At 37.8% G+C, this 22,477-nt stretch overlaps 1 protein-coding gene across 1 annotated transcript in view; it reads left to right on the forward strand.

The window, feature by feature from the left end:
- Positions 1-22,477, forward strand: part of CCDC178 (coiled-coil domain containing 178) — a 417,287-nt gene that overhangs the window by 368,725 nt on the left and 26,085 nt on the right. Inside the window, exon 20 of the mRNA XM_070778765.1 lies at positions 6,477-6,611. Coding sequence (XP_070634866.1) covers positions 6,477-6,611 — 135 coding nt within the window. The remainder of the gene's footprint in view (positions 1-6,476; positions 6,612-22,477) is intronic.

Here is a 22,477-nt window from a genome sequence, read left to right on the forward strand (position 1 = left end):
TGGACATGACTGACGCAACTGAGCACAGCACAAAACAGCACCACCACCACCACCATCTTACGTTTTACATTGTGATTATGAATGGAATTTTTAAATTACAATTCAGATTTGGTTATAACTAATTTTTTTAATGCTACTCATCTTTTTCAATGCTACTCTTGTAGGAAAAAAAATGTCCCTAAACTCTCATTACCTCCTATTATTGATTTATAGAGTTTCTTGAATTTTCCATGTAGATATTCTTCCTCTTATACCTATCTTTTTTCATTATTGCTTTGGCCAATGAAATTTTAAAGGTATTGATTCCTGATATCCGTACTTATTTTTCCTTGGCATTCTTGGGAATGTTTCTAAAGTATCTCTATTTAGTAAGCTGTTTGTTGGAAGGCTTTGGTTTATACCCTTTAACAGGTTAAAGAAATTGTCTCTGTTCCTTCCTATTTTGCCACAATAATGTTTTCATTGTTGATTGTTTTTGTTCAGTGTTAATTCATATCAAGTTCTTTGGGGAATGATTCTTTTCCTTTAATATACTGATGTATTACATGAAAATATTGTTGATAATCATTTTTAAATTTCTGGGATTATTAAATCATAGTTCCTCTGTACTGTCTTCAATTAAAATAACGAGCTCCTAGATGGTACAAACCATTCCATCAATCAATAAGTATTTATTAATCACCCTCTTATTACTAATAAATCAACTTCAGTCTTAAACCAAGCAACAAATTAGGACAACAGTTTTACTTTGCATTCAGAAAATACAGATGGTAAATTATTTCCTTGCTCCGCAAAGAAGAGAGAAGAATTAAGAACCCATTGTTAACTACTTTTGCATAAGAAATTGGGCCAAAACGTAACAGCTTAAACCAACATAGCTTCACTTTCTCACGAAGTTTCTGAGGGTCAAGAATGAAGAGGTGCTTAACTGGGTGGTTTTGGCTCAAGGTCTCCCACAAGATTGCAGTCGAGTTATTGGTTGGAGTGGCAGTCATCTGAACAGGCTAGAGAATCTGCTTCCATTATCACTCACAGGGCTGTTGTTCATTTCCTCACCATGTGAGTCTTTCCACAGAGCTGCTCACACAACATGGGAGCTGGCTCCCCCCAGCTCAAATGAACTGAGAGAATGAGAGAGAAAACCCAGGGCAGAAGTCACAGCTCTGTGTGTGTGTGTGTGTGTGTGTATGTGTGTGTGTGGGGGGGGGGGGAAGTAGCATTCTATCTTCTACCATATTCTATTCAGTACAAGAGAGTCACTAAGTCCAGCCCACACTCAAAAGGAAGAGAATTTGGCTTAATTTCTTAAAGGGAAGAACTATCAAATAATTTGAGAGCCTATTTTAAAAATCACACTTATGAATACTTTTTTTTCCCTTGGCAGTAAATAACAGATCCTTCAACACTATTTCTCTCTCTTCTACAATGTATCCCAGTTGTCCCCTTTGAGCTAGGCAAAGCAAGGCTTTACTTTATTCTCCTGTCAACCATAATGTAAACCAGACCATTTTATGCTCCACCCTAGCCCTGGAGAAGGAAAAGGCAACCCACTGACCCACTGCAGGATTCTTGCCTGAGAAATGCCATGGACAGAGAAGCCTGGCAGGATACAGTCCAGGGAGCACAAAAGAGTTGAATATGACTTAGCAACTAATCAACAAAAACTAGCCCTAGAAAATAACTGAAAAGGTGGTGCTCTGAAATTTTGAATTCTACGCTAAGAACATGAGAATGGTATAAGATGATATTTTGGTACTGATTTGATTATGGCTAGTCCTAATGTTTTTTTTTTTTTTTTGAAACCTGTAATTGGAATATCAAATAGTGTTACTTTATTCTTAGCATATTGTATTTTTACACACATGTAAACCCGTTTAGCACATGACCACCTGGTGGCTCAGACAGTAAAGCATCTGCCTGGAATGCGGGAGACCCGGGTTCGATTCCTAGGTTGGGGAAGATCCCCTGGAGAAGGAAATGGCTATCCACTCCAGCACTCTTGCCTGGAAAATCCCATGGACGGAGGAGCCTGGTCCATGGGGTCACAAAGAGTCGGACACAACTGAGCAACTTCACTAAACCCATTTAGAGGATTTGTGTGGTATGATCTATGCAATATAGCATTTAATACTAAAGCCAGGTTTATGTGATATATAGGAGTCAGCAGCTATCATGAATTTATGTAGAAAGACAAAGTAACAGAGATTTTAAAAATTCATATAATTTAGTGTATTAAAACAAGAAAATGAAGAATCTCTCATTCTTATAAGAATCAAACCAGGAAGCCCAGAATACTGGAGGCATCAAACTGGAGTCTCCTGCGTTGCAGGCCGATTCTTTACCAAGTGAGCTATCAGGGAAGCCCCATTCTTATAAGAGACAATATTAATTTATTCTGTTTTACTGTCAATGCATATCTAGCTTTAAAGTGTAAATAAATGTCAAGAACCTAAATTTAATCAGAAGATATATTTTACCAAATGTGTAAATGAGTATTGTACATTGTATGCAGTACTCACAAGGGTACATTATACACAGTGCTCACATTGACACAAAATCACCAGCTCTATCTCCATATGTCACATCAAAATGGACATTGACTCGTTTTCCTCCCCATAAATAGGTACATACATAGTGATCATTATCTCAAAAGAAGTATCAGTGAATTCCAACTTTGAGCTTCCTTCAGAAAAGAGTTCACAAAGGCAGACTACTAAATATGCTACACATTTGAACTGCTCAGAAACTGTTGTCAGAAAACTCTTTCTTCCTCTTTGCCATTTAAAATGGCTCAAAGTACATACCAGCTGTTTCCTGATTCTGCTTTCCTGACATCGTTGATCCCTCACTTCCTCTTTTCGTATACAAAATCAAGGGCAACGAAGTTGAGGTTCTTGTCCCAAAATGCCTCTTCCTGCACTAATATTACTCCTCCTTAAACTTTTATAAGAATATTCCATTCTCTTCCAAAATTCTTGAAATCCTTGCTTGGGGCTTATCAGTAGGCCAGTCCATCTGGCAGTGGCTTTCCATTCTTTCTTCTGAGTACACGGCAAGTGCCCTTGCTAACCTCCCACCCAGTGGGTTTGTGTCCCTCTCTGTCCTTTATTGTTTCTTCTATCACTTACTTCCTCATCCCACCTCACCTTCCCTAAAATTTGAATGAGAGGGCAGGCATGTCCTCATTTCAGGAAATGATTATGCTTCGGTAATGTAATCATCGGCATGTTTCATTCCAAAAACACTGGGTTAATTGAAGTTGATGAGATCAGAAACTGTTTAAGTTACTTTGGTCCCACCTGAATTCTGCGTCCTCCTGAAGGACTTTTCCACTCACAACTTAACTCTCTCTCTCTCTTTCTTTTGTTGTTCAGTCGCTCAGTCATGTCTGACTCTTTGTGACCCCATGGACTGCAGCACACCAGGCTTCCCTGTCCTTCAGTATTTCTTGGAGTTTGCTCAACCTCATGTCCACTGAGTCAGTGATGCCATACAACCATCTCATTCTTTGTCATCCACTTCTCCTCCCTATTCAATCTTTCCCAGCATTAGGGTCCTTTCCAATGAGTCGGCCCTTTGCATCAGGTGGCCAAAATATTGGAGCCTCAGCATCAGTCCTTCCAATGAATATTCAGGACTGACTTCCTTTAGCATTGACTGGTTTGATCTCCTTGCTGGCCAAGGGACTCTCAAGAGTGTTCTCCAACACCACAGTTCGAAAGCATGAATTCTTTGGCACTCAGCCTTCTTTGTGGTCCAACTCTCACATCCATACATGACTACAGGAAAAGCCATAGCTTTCACTATATGGACCTTTTTTAGGCAAAGTAATGTCTCTTCTTTTCAGTACTCTGTCTATGTTTGTCATAGCTTTTCTTCCAAGGAGTACGCATCTCTTAATTTCATGGCTGCAGTCATTCTCCACAATGATTTTGGAGCCCAAGCTCTCTTTCTTTAATTTTTCCTTTATGTATTTTTGTGAGTCTTGCATTTACTTGGTTTATGTTTTTTTTCTCTTCCATTATTTTGTAAGTTCCTGAACGTCTTATTCACTTCTTCACTTTTGACACTAAAATTTTACCATTTCACTCTATTGAGTTAGTATCAGTAAATATTTATTGAGTGATCACTGTTGGCTGACATCTTACAATTGGGCTTTTATCATAACCACTTTCCTAAAAGGGTGTCATCATGACCAACTCTTAATCAACTGTCCTTCCCAGGTCTTAAATAATTGTCCATATATATATATATATGTTTATATAGATATATATAGATAGATATGTTTATATAGATACAGTTGATCATTATATTGTCTTTAATGTGCATATGTATGCATATATATGTGACCTTCATTGGATTCTGATTCTTCTTTAAGAATGCCTTCAGTTATTCTCTTCCTGGTTTATCTTTTTGTAGAGGCTCATTAGCTATAGATTTTTGAGATATTGCTCTTTCTTATTTGATATTTAAAGAACATCTCTACTTAAGTAGCTCCAGTTACTACTTAAAGTACTAATTTAAGACCTTTGCAGCTACCTGACTCGATAGACGTGAGTCTGAGTGAATTCCTGGAGTTGGTGAGGGACAGGGAGGCCTGGCGTGCTGTGATTCATGGAGTTGCAAAGAGTCGGACACGACTGAGCGACTGAACTGATCTGATCTAAGCTAGAGCACAGAAGAGTGAATACAATTGACTTACTGTATACAGCAGCTTCTCCTCATTTAAGATGTGGGTGTGGGAAGCATGGTCATCCAGTTCACATTGGTTGGTAAGCTCCCACTTGGAAAATCTTCCACACATTGAAGAATGTCCACTTGTGAAAAAAAACTTGCCTTCACTTTTAGGAAATCTTCTAGAATTCATCTTCCTTTTATTTGCCTTCTGAAGGCAAATAAATACTTTGGCAAATAAATATTTCTGAAGGCAAATAAATACTTCTTGAAGTATTTATTTAAATAAATATTGAAATATTACAGAAAAATTAATATTGACAGATTTTCCTCTTCAAAAAGTGATTTACCATTTAGTTCAATAGCTTAAATTATCTGAAATGCCCAGAAACTAATCTCAAGTAATGTATTTCAGCATTTACCAAGATAAAATAGCTTTAGAGACAAGGTTATTTTTTCATCTTAAATGAACCAATTACCAAGAATAGAGACTTTGTTTTCTGTGGATTCACCTAGATACCTATGTGTGGCTTTTTTCAATGAATAATGAAGATCATAAAGATAAAGAATTCACAGGTAGCAGCATGTAGCTACTTTAAAGATGGTGATTTTTAAGTAAACTGTTTTATTGAAATATGCACACAGGAAGCTCTATAAGTTACAGGGGCACTGCTTGATGAAGTTTTGCTAGCCTCCCTTAAATGTAACCAGTACCCAGAATAATAAATAGAACATAAAATGGCCATTTTATGTGATGTTTTAATTCTTTTATGAAGAAATATTTGATATGAAAATTTTGGTATTTATTTCTTTGTTCTGGAAAACACATCTAAAAAGAAAGCAACATAAACAGATATTCTTATTACCAAAAAATAAAAGCATTTTCAGTTATAGAAACTTATGAGTAATATTTTTAATATGTTTTTTGGGGTTAGTTTTTATGAAGCTTATTTTTTTGAAAATAATTATAGCAATTCTGTATGGTACAGCTATGCTAGCTGTTGAAGGACAAGTGTAGATTGCCTTGGTAACACTTCTACTGTGGTTTTTTGTTTTTATATTAAATTTCCAAAAGATGGAGAATGCCTCACAGGAGAAATCTTTCTTTCTCTGTATAGTTTCTGCATTTAAAGTTGCTTGTAAACGTCACGTCCACTGTACTTGAGTGCAGTGAGATGTTCCTATGTCACATAGTCAGAGGGAGGTAGATTAATAGGGAATTCTAGCTGGAAATTTCTTCCCTGTTATTGTTCTCCCTAGCAGTTGATGGCTAAGTTAATTCTCTTTAGTTTTGTCATGCTCTAAAGCACACATTGCCAAGCCATTGTAAGGCTTTATGAGAAGAAAAAAAGAAGTCGACGGTGTCCATCAAAGTCTTCAAGTTGCATTTTTAAACTTTGGCCTGACCTGATGTGCCATTCAAAGAAGCTGCAAAAGATTATTTTTAAAGAAAGGTTCAATATGTCCCGAGGCTATCGGTTTTGAGTTAAACTGGGTGAAGTAGAAATATTTTACTCATCAGCTTTGCAGTCACAGAGTTTGCTTCAGCTAGAACAAAACTGCTGAGGCATTTAGAGAAAATTAACCCCCCATCCTGGCGGCCAGATGTGACTGGTTTCTGATGAATGCACATGAGTGGGCTGAAAAATCAAGAGACTGTGAAATTCCTGTCAGGCCCATACAGTGCGGAATGGGCTATTGACTGCTTTCTATATTTCCCTCCATCATTCTTCTTGAACACTGCCATTAATTTCCTCTCCCGCTCTGACTTGTGTTTTTGCCCCCCTCCCTCTCCCCTGTAGTTCTGTCAGCTGCAAAGGAGGATACACAAGTTGTGGCAGAAGCACTTCGAGCTGGTGGTCTTCTACAGCCGGATGAGGCTGGCCAAGTTCCAGACAGACTCTCAAGAGAGTATTCAGAAAATATTAGTTGTGCAGGTAGGTGACTGCAGGGAAGTGGGAAAGATCATTCTGATCTAGATTGAAAAGCAAATGATGGGTAGTGTGATGAAGCATTAAAACCATATCCCATCAGAGTTTTATAAATTTTTAACCTCTTTAATAAACTGGAATTGCATGAAGGATGAATTCAGTAAGTTAGCATATACACCATGCATACTTTGGGGGAAAAGGGAAATTGAACTTCTCTCTCACAGGCCTCAGGATGGATTTTTATACATACATTTGATATATGTATAGATTTTCCAATCTTCAAGCTTTGCAGACACTGCTTGGCTGTTTAAAAGACACTGTCAACAGTTGCCTTGTGTTGCTTTTGTGTGAAATCTACTTTGAAAATGAGACTTGTGATTATTCCATTTAACTGTTTTCTTTCCCCTTTTGTTTTTGCAAGAGGCTTATCCTCCTAAGCCAATTTGGAGATAACTTTATTTGAAAAATAAGCAATTGGGGAGGAGAATGTATTAATAACTGTGGTTCCAGATACATGTGAAATTTCACTCTTTGTCTCTGTAGAAACGTGTAGAGGATCAGTTGTCCTAATTTTAAGACTCTGATCTCTTTTGGAAGCCCATATTAACTGTTTGAAGACTATTATTTGAAAACTACTTACATTTTTATCAAATGAATATTTTCCAATTTGAAATGTTATGTGTATAAAACAACCTTCCAAAAGAAAACATCCACCACCCATTCCATCAAGAATAAATGTACCTCTTCTATTAAAAAGTAACATCATAAAAAAACATAATTTTTATTAACTTAAGGTATTAACAATGCATGCTGAAACTGACCGAACAAAATTCTTTTCTAAATATCTTAATTATGTGTGCATTCCATGATGCTTTTAATGCAATTAAACAAGTGGGTGTTGCAAAGCTCTTGCAAAGCTATTTCAAAATTTCATTTTTACTTGTGGCTATTTTTGCTGTTTCCTTCTGAGTAGTATATAGATAGATATATAGACAAATACCCCGTATATAATGGAGAAGGAAATGGCAACCCACTCCAGTATTCTTGCCTGGAGAATCCCAGGGACGGAGGAGCCTGGTGGGCTGCGCACAGAGTCGGACATGACTCAAGTGACTTAGCAGCAGCAGCAGCAACCCCATATATAAAGTATGAAAGTTGAAAAAGTGTCAGTTGCTCCGTCTGTCTAAATCTTTGCAACCCATGGATTGTAGCCCACCAGGCTCCTCTGTTCATAGTATTTCCCAGGAAAAAATACTGGAGTGGGTAGCCATTCCCTTTGCCAGGAGATCTTCCCAACCCATGGTTCAAACCCAGATCTGCACTGCAGGCAAGTTCTTTACCTTCTGAGCCACCAGTTCAGTTCAGTTCAGTCGCTCCGTCTTGTCTGACTCTTCGCGACCCCATGAATCGCAGCACACCAGGCCTCCCTGTCCATCACCAACTCCCAGAATTCACTCGAACTCATGTCCATCGAGTCAGTGATGCCATCCAGCCATCTCATCCTCTGTCGTCCCCCCTCCTCCTGCCCCCAGTCCCTCCCAGCATCAGAGTCTTTTCCAATAAGTCAACTCTTCATGTGAGGTGACCAAATCATTGGAGTTTAAGCTTTAGCATCAGTCCTTCCAAAGAACACCCTGGACTGACCTCCACCAGGGAAGTCCATAAAAAGAATATATGTACTTTAACAAATATATGTACTTTATATATATGCTTTATTTATATACTTTATATAAGAGTTCTATTGATAATAGATTACAACAAAGATTTTAAATAATTGGAGAAATTTAAATTTTTGGAAAGGCAGTGCTTAAAATCTGTAGGTTTAATAGAAATTCATATGCTAATTTGAGTATAAACATTCTTTTAAACATTCAAAGGTAATCTGCATGTTCTAATTATTGTCTTTTAAAAATCGTATATTTCTGCCCAAATGTAAACATTCTCAAAAGTCTTACCAGTGATTAATTTGCATTATGGTATATTTTGAAACATTGATAATGTCAATGCTGCTGCTGCTGCTAAGTCGCTTCAGTCGTGTCCGACTCTATGCGACCCCAGAGACGGCAGCGCAGCAGGCTCCCCGGTCCCTGGGATTCTCCAGGCAAGAACACTGGAGTGGGTTGCCAGTTCCTTCTCCAATGCATGAAAGTGAAAAGTGAAAGTGAGTTGCTCACTCGTGTCCGACTCCTAGCAACCCCATGGACTGCAGCCTACAGGCTCCTCCGTCCATGGGATTTTCCAGGCAAGAGTACTGGAGTGGGGTGCCATTGCCTTCTCGGATAATGTCAATAGAAATTATTTGAATATGGGTAAAATGAATTCTAAATCCATAATCTTCAATAGTCCTTATTCTAATTTGCATTAGAAATTCACCAATAGTTTCTTTACCAAACTTGATTTTAAATTACTTATCTTTATGCCTGTTACATCCCAGCTGAAGTGAAAGGACAGAAATGATAGGACCATGTCAGGAGGAAAACTCAACTACTCAATACCTAGAGATACAGCAGCAAGACTGGGTTGTATTTGGGGAACTTGAGGAGCATAACATAGTGGATTCTCTTATCTACTGGAGATACCTTTCATTTAGAAAATCTCAAGTTTGGCTTTTAATCAAAATTTGAAAATGTCATTTCCATGATCTTGCCATAAACCTATAGAAACATGTGCAATCCTCTGGAAAATTCAAGCCCAAACCCCTCAACATGGTACACAGTCCCCAGCTCCTGCTAACCTTCCCAGCTTCCTCCATCTCCACACAAGTTCCTTCAGTCAATTTTAGCCACTCCAAAATTCCTACTAATCAGGACACCTTCTATTTATTCTTTCTTCTACTCCTTTTTCTGTAATACTCTTTCTTACCGTTCCTGTTAAAGAACACCTGATTCAAATCAAACATCTCCTTTGCAAAATCCTTCCCAAGTTCTTTCCCCTCCTTCCTCTTCCAGATGAATTAATTTCGACCTTCATTGATCTCCTACTGTACTCTGTGCACACCACCATAACACAGTGATATATTCAGCAGCTAATGCTTCCTACCTGTTGGTAAGCCCTCCTTCCTAGAGGCTTCTAAATTCCTTTGGGGCTTTGCACCATCAGTGAAATTAGCTCAATTCTTGTTCCATTTTTAAGGGTGTATGGTAGCAAGGCCACCAAGGGGACTGAAAGTATTCCACGCCCATCTTGTTTTCACCTGTCATGTGAGCTCAATTGCTCAGTCGCGTCTGACTGTGAGATCCCAAAGATGGCAGCTCACCAGGCTTCTCTATCCGTGGGCTTGTCCAGGCAAGAATACCAGAGTGGGTTGACATTTCCTACTCCAGGGGGGTCTTCCCAACCCAGGGATTGAACTCATATCTCTTGCATTGACAGGTGGATTCTTTACCACTGAGCCACCTGGAAAGCCCTTTTCACTTACTATATCAAGTTTTTAAAAAGAAAGACATGACATTGTAAATCAACTATACTTCAATAAAAATTAACTAGAAAAGAAAAGTAAAAGAAATACATGGTAGAGTGACTGGATGTTTGCAGAGTGAGTCAGTCTCTACACTTTGACTCAACATGGCTAAAAATTGCTTAACAGACCGGATGTCATTGCTCTCTGTTTTTGTGATTTAGTAGTGTATCCATGTTGGGCACTCTAATGATTTATATTTTGAAAGTAGTATTGTAATCATGCCATAAGGCATAAGTGAACTATTTGACAAGAAAATCATCTGATGAACCTTCTGAAAAGTAAACTGTATGTGTAACTGATACTGAGGAATAGTAATTCAAAATACCTGTTGAACAGAAAAGGGCAACTTTGTTTCATCCTTGAGCTTGGAGCAGTTCCTTGCAAGACCATCAAAATGCATAATTGGCAGCTCTTGCAGATGGCAGAAACCCAGGTGGGCTGATAAGCTTTTGAATTACATGATCAAGCAGGAACTGATAAAATGAACTATATCTGGAATGAAGAATCTGCATATTTAACATTGAAGCCACTTATATCAATGTGCATATAGGGATTTTAGTTTACCACAATTTTAATATGAGCCAAAGAGAGCTACTACAAATTTAGAGCCAACGCTATAATTCAGCTCTAGCCAGCAAGTAAGACATCTTAACTCCGACCATATGCAGTATACAGTCCTAACATCACATATAAGCCCATATAAAGTAAGTACTGTGATTTCATTTTAACATCATTATTTTTCTCTTTTTACTTTTAATGTATTTAATTCTGTGATCACACTAACATATTGTAGCAAGCCTGGCGTGCTACACTCCATGGGGTCACAAAGAGTCAGACACGACTTAATGACTGAGCAGCAACAATGCTGTGATATTTTATATCTCTTTGGTAACTTATTTGGAAAAAAAGACTCATCGTAGACTCATCGTTTAAGTGAAAGAATGTGATATAGCTACACCATGGTGATGTGATCTTAGGCTATAAAGCACAGGTGTTTCATTTGGTTATAGGATATAATAATTCTCATTGCTCTTTTTCAAAAGTTGAGTACTTCTGCAGTATTTTATACAGGTTTGGAAAGTTTAGTTTATAGGTCATATTGATTCACTTGAGAGTGAATCAGTTACACAGTTTAACATGTTTACAGATTGGTCATAGAAGCAAAATCCATCTTATTTAGAAGATATGTACTTCAGACCGACAGAAACAGAATGAAGAGCTTCAAAAAAAGAATAAGATGTTCTCTTTTAAAAGGGGGCTTCCCAGGTGGCACTAGAATCCACCTGCCAATACCAATTTAAGAGAGATGAGAAAGAAGTAAAATTTAGAATGCATTAAATATAGAAGACTTCAGCATGGCAAACATCTAAATGACCGCTAGATGAAGGTCTATGTGTGAATATGTTGAAGAGCTCCAGAGGGCAACATCTGGACCAATGGTTGCAGAGTCTGGAAGATGGGTTTGGGCCCAGTAGGAATACATTTTTCTAACAAGTGATGCTGTCCAAACCTGCGGTGCTGATACTCAAGCAGAAGTTCCTGCAGTGGTAGAGAGAAAGCAAATGTTCTAAGAGGCAGCCAGAGAGCACCTCCTCCCAGGGCTCCTCCTGGAAAGCTCTCCTGACCCCCTTACACAACATCCGTTTGTGTGTCCATATCTCTACCCACTAGAATGTCAGCCTCCTCAGTTGGAAAGCATATCCTGGCACCGACTATAATTCTTAAAACATAGTAAGTACTCAAAAATCTTTACTGAGTGAATTTATTATTAAATGAACTAGTTTATTAAGACTGAATGTGATAACCTCACAGGTTCTTTTTCAGTTCTTGGTGCCTACAGTTGTGTAGTTAATAAAAAGAAGCATTCTTGAGGTGCTTTGCCAGAAATTTTGATGGCATGAAAGTAAGATGTTTAATCATTTCACATACACACATTCATGAATGCACACACAAAAACACACACAATACATATAGGGACAACCCAATTTCCTTTTTCTGAAAAAGAACTGTACCAATGAAAAGAAGTCAGAAAAAAAAAAAAAATACAGGGTAGAAATCTAAAATTACTTAATAATGTGATATAAAAGAAAATCTCTGAAGCTATGTGATCTCTTTAAAGACAAAAGAAATTATAGAAATTTGGATTTTTAAAATAAATTCATTTAGAGATATGATTGAGGAATAACATTAAATTGCTAATCTTTACTGATTAACTCTAGATAGAAGTAGAAGATATTAAAATATAGTTGCCAGTAGTAAGACTATCTACTAGAAGTTCTAGAAATGAGATTTGTCCCTCCCAAACTACTAGAGAAACAAAGTGTCGTAAAAGGTTGAATAATTCAAAATGCATGAAAGAAGACAGAATATAATAATGAACAAAATAAGCCCAAACATATTAGTAACCATAATAGCTAAATGATTTCATTACACAGTTTAAAGTAACAGGTTTACAGATTGGTCATAAAAGCAAAATCCATCTCATTTAGAAGTTATGTACTTCAGACAAATAGAAATGGAATGAAGAGCTTAGAAAAAAAAAATATGACGTTCTAATTTAAATAGGAGCTTCCCAGGTGGTGCTAATGATAAAGAATCTGCCTACCAATGCCAGAGACATAAGACACAAGGGTTCATTTCCTAGGTTTGGAAGATCCCCTTGGGAAGGAAATGGCAACCCAGTCCAGTATCTTTGCCTAAAAATTCCATAGACAGAGGAAGCTGGCATGCTACTGTCTATGGAGTCACAAAGAGTTGGAGAGGACTGAGCACATAAACACAATTTAAAAAAAAGAGAGAGACTTAAAAGCAAAAAGAATTTGAACACTAAAACATGGATATTTCACATTGATAGAAGATAAATATAACTTATTAAGGCACACAACAATGAACATAATGCACATGACAAAGTAAGTTCAGAATATATAATGTAAGAACTGACTGAAAGCCAGAGAAAACTCAAAAGATTTGCAGTCACAGTAGACAATATTAGCACATCTCCTTGAACTTTATAAAATTAAAAGAAAATGACGGTTTCACATAACAAAACCTGTAAGTTTTGGTTCAACTACAGAGAAATTCAACTTTAGAAAATGAGTTCAGTTCAGTTCAGTCACTCAATCATGTCCAACTCTTTGTGACCCCATGAACCGCAGCACGCCAGGCCTCCCTGTCCGTCACCAACTCCCAGAGTCCACCCAAACCCATGTCCATTGAATCGGTGATGCCATCCAACCATCTCAACCTCTGTCGTCCCCTTCTCCTCCTGCCCTCATGTTCAGTTCAGTTCAGTTCAGTCACACAGTCGTGTCCGACTCTTTGTGACCCCATGAATCGCAGCACGCCAGGCCTCCCTGTCCATCACCAACTCCCGGAGTTTACTCAAACTCATGTCCATCGAGTCGGTAATGCCATCCAGCCATCTCATCCTCATGTTACTGTAATTTAATTTAACAACACGTTAAAAGAGATATATTATATATTTTATATTTTTAAATATTATATTACTAAATATATGCTGAAAACACTTAATATCAAGGCAACATGTACTTACTCTAATAAAAGTCACAAAAAGAATTTATAATAAAATTCTCGTAGTAAAATGTACTAAGCGATACATTACTGGAAGCATCTCATTTAACTCAGGAAAAAAGTAATGATTCCTGGCTATCATCATTATTGTGCATCACTGCTCTGAAGCGTTAGTAGTAAGTCAAGAAAAATAGGAGGTACACTGTGTGGGAAAAGGTCAAAACTATCATTATGATCTGATAATATGGTGTTTCTCTTAGAAAACCTAAGAGAATCAACCAGAAATGCATTAGAGTTAATAAGACAGTTCTTTAAAATGGCAGCCTGAGGTTTAGCGTTCCTAAGAATAAACCTGGCTAAGCACTCAAGAATGTGTGCTCAGTCCTGTCTGAATCTCTGCAACCCTGTGGACCGTAGCCCGCCAGGCTCCTCTGTATGGAATTTCCCAGTTAAGAATACTGGAGGGGGATGCCATTCCCTTCTCCAGAGATCTTCCCCACCCAGGGATCGAATCCATGTCTCTGGTGTCTCCTACATTAGCAGGTGGAGTCTTACCACTGATACATATGGGAAGCCCTAACAAAAAGTTTGCTTAAATCTGTTAGAGAAAGCGTCTAAGCAATCCTGAAAAGATATAAGCAAAGACTTAACTAAAAAATTAAATACGTATTATTTTCATGGGTAAGAATATTATACATATTGGGAAAATGCCAATTTTAAAAGAAAATTTCACATTTGAAAAATCTGTAAATTCAGTACAGTCATACTTGAAATCAAGACAAGATTTTTTAGTGAAGCTTGAGAAAGTGATTCTAAATGCCATTGGAAGATAAAAATCTACAAAAATAGCTCTGACTATTTTTTTAAAGAATAATTATTGCTGAAGTCAGGAATTTATGTCTTTGGATAGCAACATATATTTTTAAAAAGCTGTGTCAATTGAATTAAACAGCATAACATTGATTTAGAAGTAGATCAAAAGCTCTATAAAACAGAAGAGCAATTGGTAAACTTTTTCTTTCAAGGATCAGTTAGTAAATATTATAAGCTTTGCAGGACATTCAGTCTTTGTTGCAATTACTCAATCCGTGTAGCAGGAAAGAAGGCTTAGAAGATAGTATATGAATAGATGGAACTGTGTTCCAATAAAATTTAATTTACAAAACAGGCAGCAAGCCTGAGGCTATGACCTGAAATAGAGCATCCAGGAATGCCCCAGGATTATTAGAAATTTAGAATGTAATAAAAGTAGGATTTCAAATTGTATAAGATGAGGGTGGATTATTCACTTCTCAGCTATCTGAGGGATGAAAGTAAATACCTGAGGGATAAAGTAAAATAGATAAATATCTGAGGGATAAAGTAAAATAGTGCATTATATAAACATAAAATATATGTTTATATAAATTTTAGAATAAGCATTAGAAATTTTATAGTATCTTTTTTAAAATACAGGCTACTGAGTAGTATTGAAGCAACAAAGGCCTTCTTCTCTAGAGAACAAATGTGTAGTTATGGGGGGAAGGGATAGTTAGGGACTTTGGATATGGCATGTACACACTGCTGTGTTTCAGTGGATAACCAACAAGGGCCTACTGTGTAGCACAAGGATCTCTGCTCAGTAGCATGTAACAACCTAAATGAGAAAAGAATTTGAAAATAGATACATGTTTATGTATAACTGAATCACACAACACTGGTAATCAACTATGCTCTAATATAAAATAAAAAGTTATTTCCTAAAAAAAAATAAAAAAAAAGAGGCCTTCTTAAATGATGGAAGAAAAGCACTGAGAAAAATATTGTTAAGTTTGACTACCAAAAACTAAAAATATTTTCATTAACAAAGATACAATAACAGCAAAACAGATAAAATTTCTTATCCTTATGAACTTACATTTCAATGGGGAAAACAAGACAGGTTAAAGTTATAGTGAAGCTGTGTACTAACAAAAAATTAAAATAGGTAAAGGGCATATGAAATGACAGGAGAGGTACTGAAACAGTTGCATTTTTGGAATCACCTTACAGCAGTATCAGGGACAAAAAAGAAGAAAGTGAGTTAAAGTTGTAAACTGCTGACTGTGTACAGAGCATGTTGCATACATCATCTCATCCAGTTCTCACAGCCACCCTTAGGCATATGCTGTTTATACGTTTTTCACATCTCAGGTGATACCACCAAATGAGCAAACAACTCACTGACCCACCTACCCTAAAACAAACTCTGACATTCAAGCAATTAAGTCGATATTTCCAGTTCAACACGGAGAGAGAGATTCAACAAATAAAAATGGTTACCCTTTAAACTGTTTTGAGCTATTATTTACACAAGTAATAAGTCAAAATGTCCAGAGACACTCAGAGTGCTCAAACAAACCCTGTGCACACCAGGACCTAGAGACCCCACAGAGACTGAGCCAGAATTCTGTTTGCTTGTCTCCTGCAGAGGTATGGGTCAGCAGTGGACTGCTGCAGGGGCAGGGACTCTGAGTGCAGTAGACATGGGTATGGCATAAGCCCTCTTGGAGGAGGTGGCCATTAAACCCACCATAAAGCCAATAAAATTTACACAAGACTGGGAAACAGATTCTTGGAGGGCATAAACTAAAACTTGTGCAAACCAGGAACCAGGAGAAAGAAACAGTGACCCCTTAAGAGACTGACCCAGACTTGCCCGTGAGAGTCCAATAGTCTCCGATGGAGGCGTGGGTCAGCAATAGCCTGCTGCACTTCAGTATTCTTGCCTTGAGAACCCCATGAACAGTATGCAAAGGCAAGAAGATAGGACACTGAAAGATCAACTCCCCAGGTCGGTAGGTGCCCAATATGCTACTGGAGATCAATGGAGAAATAACTCCAGAAAGAATGAAGAGATGGACCAAAGAAAAACAATACCCATTGTGGATGTGACTGGTAATTGAAGCAAGGTCCGATGCTTTAGAGCAATATTGCATAGGAACCTGGAATGTTAGGTCCATGAATCAAGGCAAATCAGAAGTGGTCAAACAGGAGATGGCAAGAGTGAACATCAACATTTTAGGAATCAGCGAACTAAAATGGACTGGAATGGGTGAATTTAACTCAGATGACCATTATACCTACTACTGTGGGCAAGAGTCCCTTAGAAGAAATGGAGTAGCCATCATAGTCAACAAAAGAGTCTGAAACACAGTACTTGGATGCAATCTCAAAAATGACACAATGATCTCTGTTCATTTCCAAGGCAAACCATTCAATATTACAGTAATCCAAGTCTATTCCCTGACCAGTAATGCTGAAGAAGCTGAAGCTGAATGGCTCTGTGAAGACCTATAAGACCTTCTAGAATGAACACCCAAAAAAGATATCCTTTCCATTATAGGGGACTGGAATGCAAAAGTAGGAAGTAGAGATACCTGGAGTAACAGGAAGATTTGGCCTTGAACTACAAAACAAAACAGGTCAAAGGCTAATACAGTTTTGCCAAGAGAATGCACTGGTCATAGCAAACACCCTCTTCCAACAAGACAAGAGAAGACTCTACACACGGACATCACCAGATGGTCAATACCAAAATCAGATTGATTATATTCTTTACAGCCAAAGATGGAGAAACTCTATACAGTCAGCAAAAACAAGACCAGGAGCTGACTGTGGCTCAGATATCGTGAACTCCTTATTGCCAAATTCAGACTTAAATTAAAGAAAGTAGGGAAAACCACTAGACCATTCAGGTATGACCTAAATTAAATCCCTTACAATTATACAGTGGAAGTGACAAATAGATATAAGGGACTAGATCTGATTGACAGAGTGCCTGATGAATTATGGACAGAGGTTCATGACATTGTATAGGAGGTAGAGATCAAGACCATACCCAAGAAAAAGAAATGCAAAAAGGCAAAATGGTTGAGAAGGCCTTACAAATAGCCGAGAAAAGACGAGACAAGAAGGGCAAAGGAAAAAAGGGAAGATATACCCATTTGAATGCAGAGTTCCAAAGAATAGCAAGGAGAGATAAGAAAGCCTTCCTCAGTGATCAGTGCAAAGAAATAGAGGGAAATGATAGAATGGGAAGGACTAGAGATCTCTTCAAGAAAATTAGAGATACCAAGGGAACATTTCATGCAAAGATGGGCACAATAAAGGATGGAAATGGTATGGAACTAACAGAAGCAGAAGATATTAAGAAGAGGTGACAAGAATACACAGAAGAACTATACAAAAAAAGATTTTCATCACCCAGATAACTGCGATGGTGTGATCACTCACCTAGAGCCAGACATCCTGGAATGTGAAGTCCAGTGGGCCTTAGGAAGCATCACTACGAACAAAGCTAGTGGAGGTGATGGAATCCCAGTTGAGCTATTTCAAATCCTAATAGATGATGCTGTGGATGATGTTGTGAAAGTGCTGCACTCAATATGCCAGCAAATTTGGAAAACTCAGCAAGGGCCACTGGACTGGAAAAGGTCAATTTTCATTCCAATCCCGAAGAAAGGCAATGCCAAAGAATGCTCAAACTACCACACAATTTCACTCATCTCACATGCTAGCAAAGTGTAGCTCAAAATTCTCCAAGCCAGGCATCAACAGTACATGAACGGTGAACTTCCAAATGTTCACAATGGATTTGGAAAAGGCAGAGGAACCAGAGATCAAATTGCCAACATCTGTTGGATTATCAAAAAGAAAGAGAGTTCCAGAAAAATATCTATTTCTGCTTTATTGACTATGCCAAAATCTTTGACTGTGTGGATTACAACAAAATTCTTCAAGAGATGGGACTACCAGACCACCTGACCTGCCTCCTGAGAAATCTGTATGCAGGTCAAGAAGCAACAGTTAGAACTGGACATGGAACAATAGATTGTTTCCAAATAGGGAAAGGAGTATGTCAAGGCTGTATATTGTCACCCTGCTTATTTAACTTATATGCAGAGTACATCAGGAGAAATGCTGGATTGGAGGAAGCACAAGCTGGAATCAAGATTGGCTGGGAGAAATATCAATAACTTCAGATGTGCAGATGATACCACCCATATGATGGACAGAAGAAGAACTAAAGAGCCTCCTGATGAAAGTGAAAGAAGAGAGTGAAAAAGCTGATTTAAACTCACCATTCATAAAATTAAGATCATGGCATCTGGTCCCATCTCTTCATGACAAATAATTGGGAAACAGTGGAAACAGTGTCAGACTTTATTTTCCTGGGCTCCAAAATCACAGCAGATGGTGACTGCAGCCATGAAATTAAAAGATGTTTGCTCCTTGGAAGAACAGTTATGACCAACCTAGACAGCATATTAAGAAGCAGAGACATTACTTTGCCAACAAAGGCAAAGTTGTCAAAGCTGTGGTTTTTCCAGTGGTCATGTATGGATGTGAGAGTTGGACTATAAAGAAAGTTGAGCATTGAATAGTTGATGCTTTTGAACTGTGGTGTTGGAGAAGAATCTTGCGAGTCACTTGGACTGCAAGGATATCCATCCATTCCATCCTAAAGGAAATCAGTCCTGAATATTCATTGTAAGGACTGATCCTGTAGATGAAACTCCAGTACCTGGCCACCTGATGCAAAGAACTGACTCATTTGAAGAGACCCTGATGCTGGGCAAGGCTGAAGGCTGGAGAAGAAATGGATGACAGAGGATGAGATGGTTGGATGGCATCACCGACTCAATGGACATGAGTTTGAATAAATTCCAGGAGTTGGTGATGGATATGGAGGCCTGGCGTGCTGCAGTCCAGGGAGTTGCAAAGAGTCAGACATGACTGAGTGAATAAACTGTACTGAATCATAGTCTCTCCATTTTATGAAAGAGAAAACTGAACATGTAGAAGTTATATCTTTTGCCCATGATCACACAGCTGATAGGAGAGACAGGATTGAAACCCACACTGTTTGCCTACAGAGTATGTACTCTTAACCACCATACTGTGGTAATTATCTGTGTCTGTTACTGAGATCATCCGAGAGGAAGATAATGAAAGATAAGAGAGAAAACAAGGTCTTAAATAAGGCTTCAATAACAGACTGAGTAATTTAGATGTGATATTCCAAGAATGTATTGAACATTCAGTAAATAACTCTTGACCAAGTTCTAAAATTTCAGCAGGTACTTCTTAGGTATTTCTCTCATGGTGTTAGTTTAACACCAGTTGGGGGTGCACTTGAACTATAAAAAGTATAAAAGTAATGTCATTGTTTGAAAAAATATGAATTACAGAGCCAAATAAACTCAAAGAACCACCCCACAAAAGATATGTGCATAAAAGTCATACCTAGGTACATTGTGGTCAGTGTCTAAAAACTAAAAATAAAACTAATGATACAGATAAAATCTAAGAACTGCCAAATAAAAGAAAATGTAAAAATTACCTCTAACATCTGATCAGAAACAGTGGAGACCAGAAGACATAGAAGAATATGTTTAAACTAGTGAAAGAAAAAAAATGAATCCAATTCTCTATCCAGTAAAAATAACAAGTCTGTACACCTAAATCTAACATATTAAATTTATATTAAATATAAATGGACTAAAAAACAATTAAAAACAGATGCATCACGTTAAGTAAAGATACAAGACTCAAATGTAATTATCTGTAAATGATACACTTTAAATATGAAGTCACTGATAGGTTAAAATATAAGCATGGAAAAAGACATGCAGTGCAGCACCAAACATAATGCAATTGGAGGGGCTACAGTAATGTTAGATAAATTAAACTTCACAACTAGAAATATTACCAGGTATCAAGAAGGACATTTCATTAAGAGAAAGAATCAAGCACATATAAAAATCATAAATGGGTATGTAGATCTAATAAGAAAATTTCAAAAACAAAAGGCAAATATTTAAGAAAAAACTTAGACATAAAAAGTTGCCTAACAATAGTTAATTTCAATGCTCCTCTCTTGGGAATTGATAGAACATACAGATAGAAAATCAGTAATAATTTGGAAAAATTGAACAATGCTGCCAACCAACTTGACCAATTTGACATTTATAAAATACTGCATTCAACAAGAGCTGGAGTATGCATTGTTTTAAAGTACAAAGGAATATTTCATATTTAGACTATATGCTGATATACTGTGTCATAGAACAAGTATTAATAAATTTAAAAGGATTGAAACAGTGTACAAAGTGTTGGCCTATCATAATGAAATTATTAGAAGTCAATCCTTAAAAGATACAGGAAAAATGCCCCCAATATTTGGAAATTAATTCACATAATTTTAATCATGTGGGTCAAAAAATGAATTACAAAAAAAAAAAAGTAGACAGTATTTTGAACAGAATTTTAAAAGTTCACAGAAACTTGCCCGATGTGGTGTAATTGGCAATTCAAAGGGCATGAAGCTTGACTAGTTCCCTTCAGGCAAAATCAGAATAGTTGGGTGGATCGTAGAGCTCTGATAGAGAAGAGTACAGAAGGGGGTCAGAGAGGAATCAGGGCCAGATCTCCAGTGGGCCCGACTCAGGGAGTATTTCTATTGTTTGTTGTTCTTGTTCATTTGCCCAGTCTTGTCTGACCCTTTGGGATCCCAGGGACTGCAGCACATCAGGTCTCCCCAACCCTCACCATCTCCCCGAGTTTGCCCAAGTTCATGCCCATTGCATCGATGATGCCATCCAGCCATCTAATCCTCTGTCACCCTCTTCTCCTTCTGCCCTCAATGTTTCCGAGCACCAGGGACTTTTCCAATGAGTTGGCTGTTTGCATCAGGTGACCATAATACTGGAGCTTCAGCTTCAGCATCAGTCCTTCCAGTGAGTATTCAGGGTTGATTTACTTGACTGGTTTGGTCTCCTTGCTTTCCAAAGGACTCTCAGGAGTCTTCTTCAGCACCACAGTTCAAAGGCATCAATTCTTTTGTGTTTTGCCTTCTTTACAGTTCAGTTCTCACAACCCTACCTGACCGCAGGGAAGACCATAGCCTTGACTATATGGACCTTTGTCAGCAGCGTGATGTCTCTGCTTTTAAACACATTGTCTAGGTTTGTCATATCTTTTCCTGCCAAGAAGCAATTGTCTTCTGATTTCATAGCTGCAGTCGCCATCCACAGTGATTTTAGAGCCCAAGAAAAGAAAATCTGTCACTGCTTCCACCTTTTACCCTTCTATTTGCCATGAAGCAATGGGGACAGATGCCATGATCTTAGTTCTTTCAATGCTTTAAGTCAGCTTTTTCACTCTTCTCCTTTACACTCATCAAGAGATTATTTCGTTCCTCTTCGTTCTCTGCCATTAGAGTGGTATTATCTGCATATCTCAGGTTGTTGATGTTTCTCCCACCAATCTTGACTCCAGCTTGTAACTCATCCAGCCTGATATTTCACATGATGTGCTCAGCATATAGTTTAAACAAACAGGCTGTCAGCAGACAGCCCTGTCATACTCCTTTCTCAATCCTGAACCAATCAGTTGTTTGATACAGGGTTCTAACTGTTGCTTCTTGACCCAAATACAGGTTTCTCAGGAGACAGGTAAGATGGTCTGGTATTCCCATCTTTTTAAGAGCTTTCCACAGTTTGTTATGATCCACACAGTCAAAGGCTTTAGTGTAGTCAATGAAACAAGGGTAGATGTTTTTCTGGAATTCCCTTGCCTTCTCTAAGATCCAACGAATGCCGGCAATTTGATCTCTGGTTCCTCTGCCTTTTCTAAACTCTGCTTGGATGTCTGGAAGTCCTTGGTTTACATAATGCTGAAACCTAGCATGCAAGGTTTTAAGCATGACTTTACTAGCATGGGAGATGAGTGCAATTGTTCAATTAACAGCTAAACTTAGCCTTCAGTTTACAGAACATAGGACAGTACCTGGGAGCATTCTAATAAAGATGTGGAATAAATTAATAAGTAAAATTCTTCTTGACCATTAACATAACCA

This window comes from Bos indicus, chromosome 24 (assembly GCF_029378745.1).
Source record: "Bos indicus isolate NIAB-ARS_2022 breed Sahiwal x Tharparkar chromosome 24, NIAB-ARS_B.indTharparkar_mat_pri_1.0, whole genome shotgun sequence".
NCBI classification, from domain to species: Eukaryota; Metazoa; Chordata; class Mammalia; order Artiodactyla; family Bovidae; genus Bos; species Bos indicus.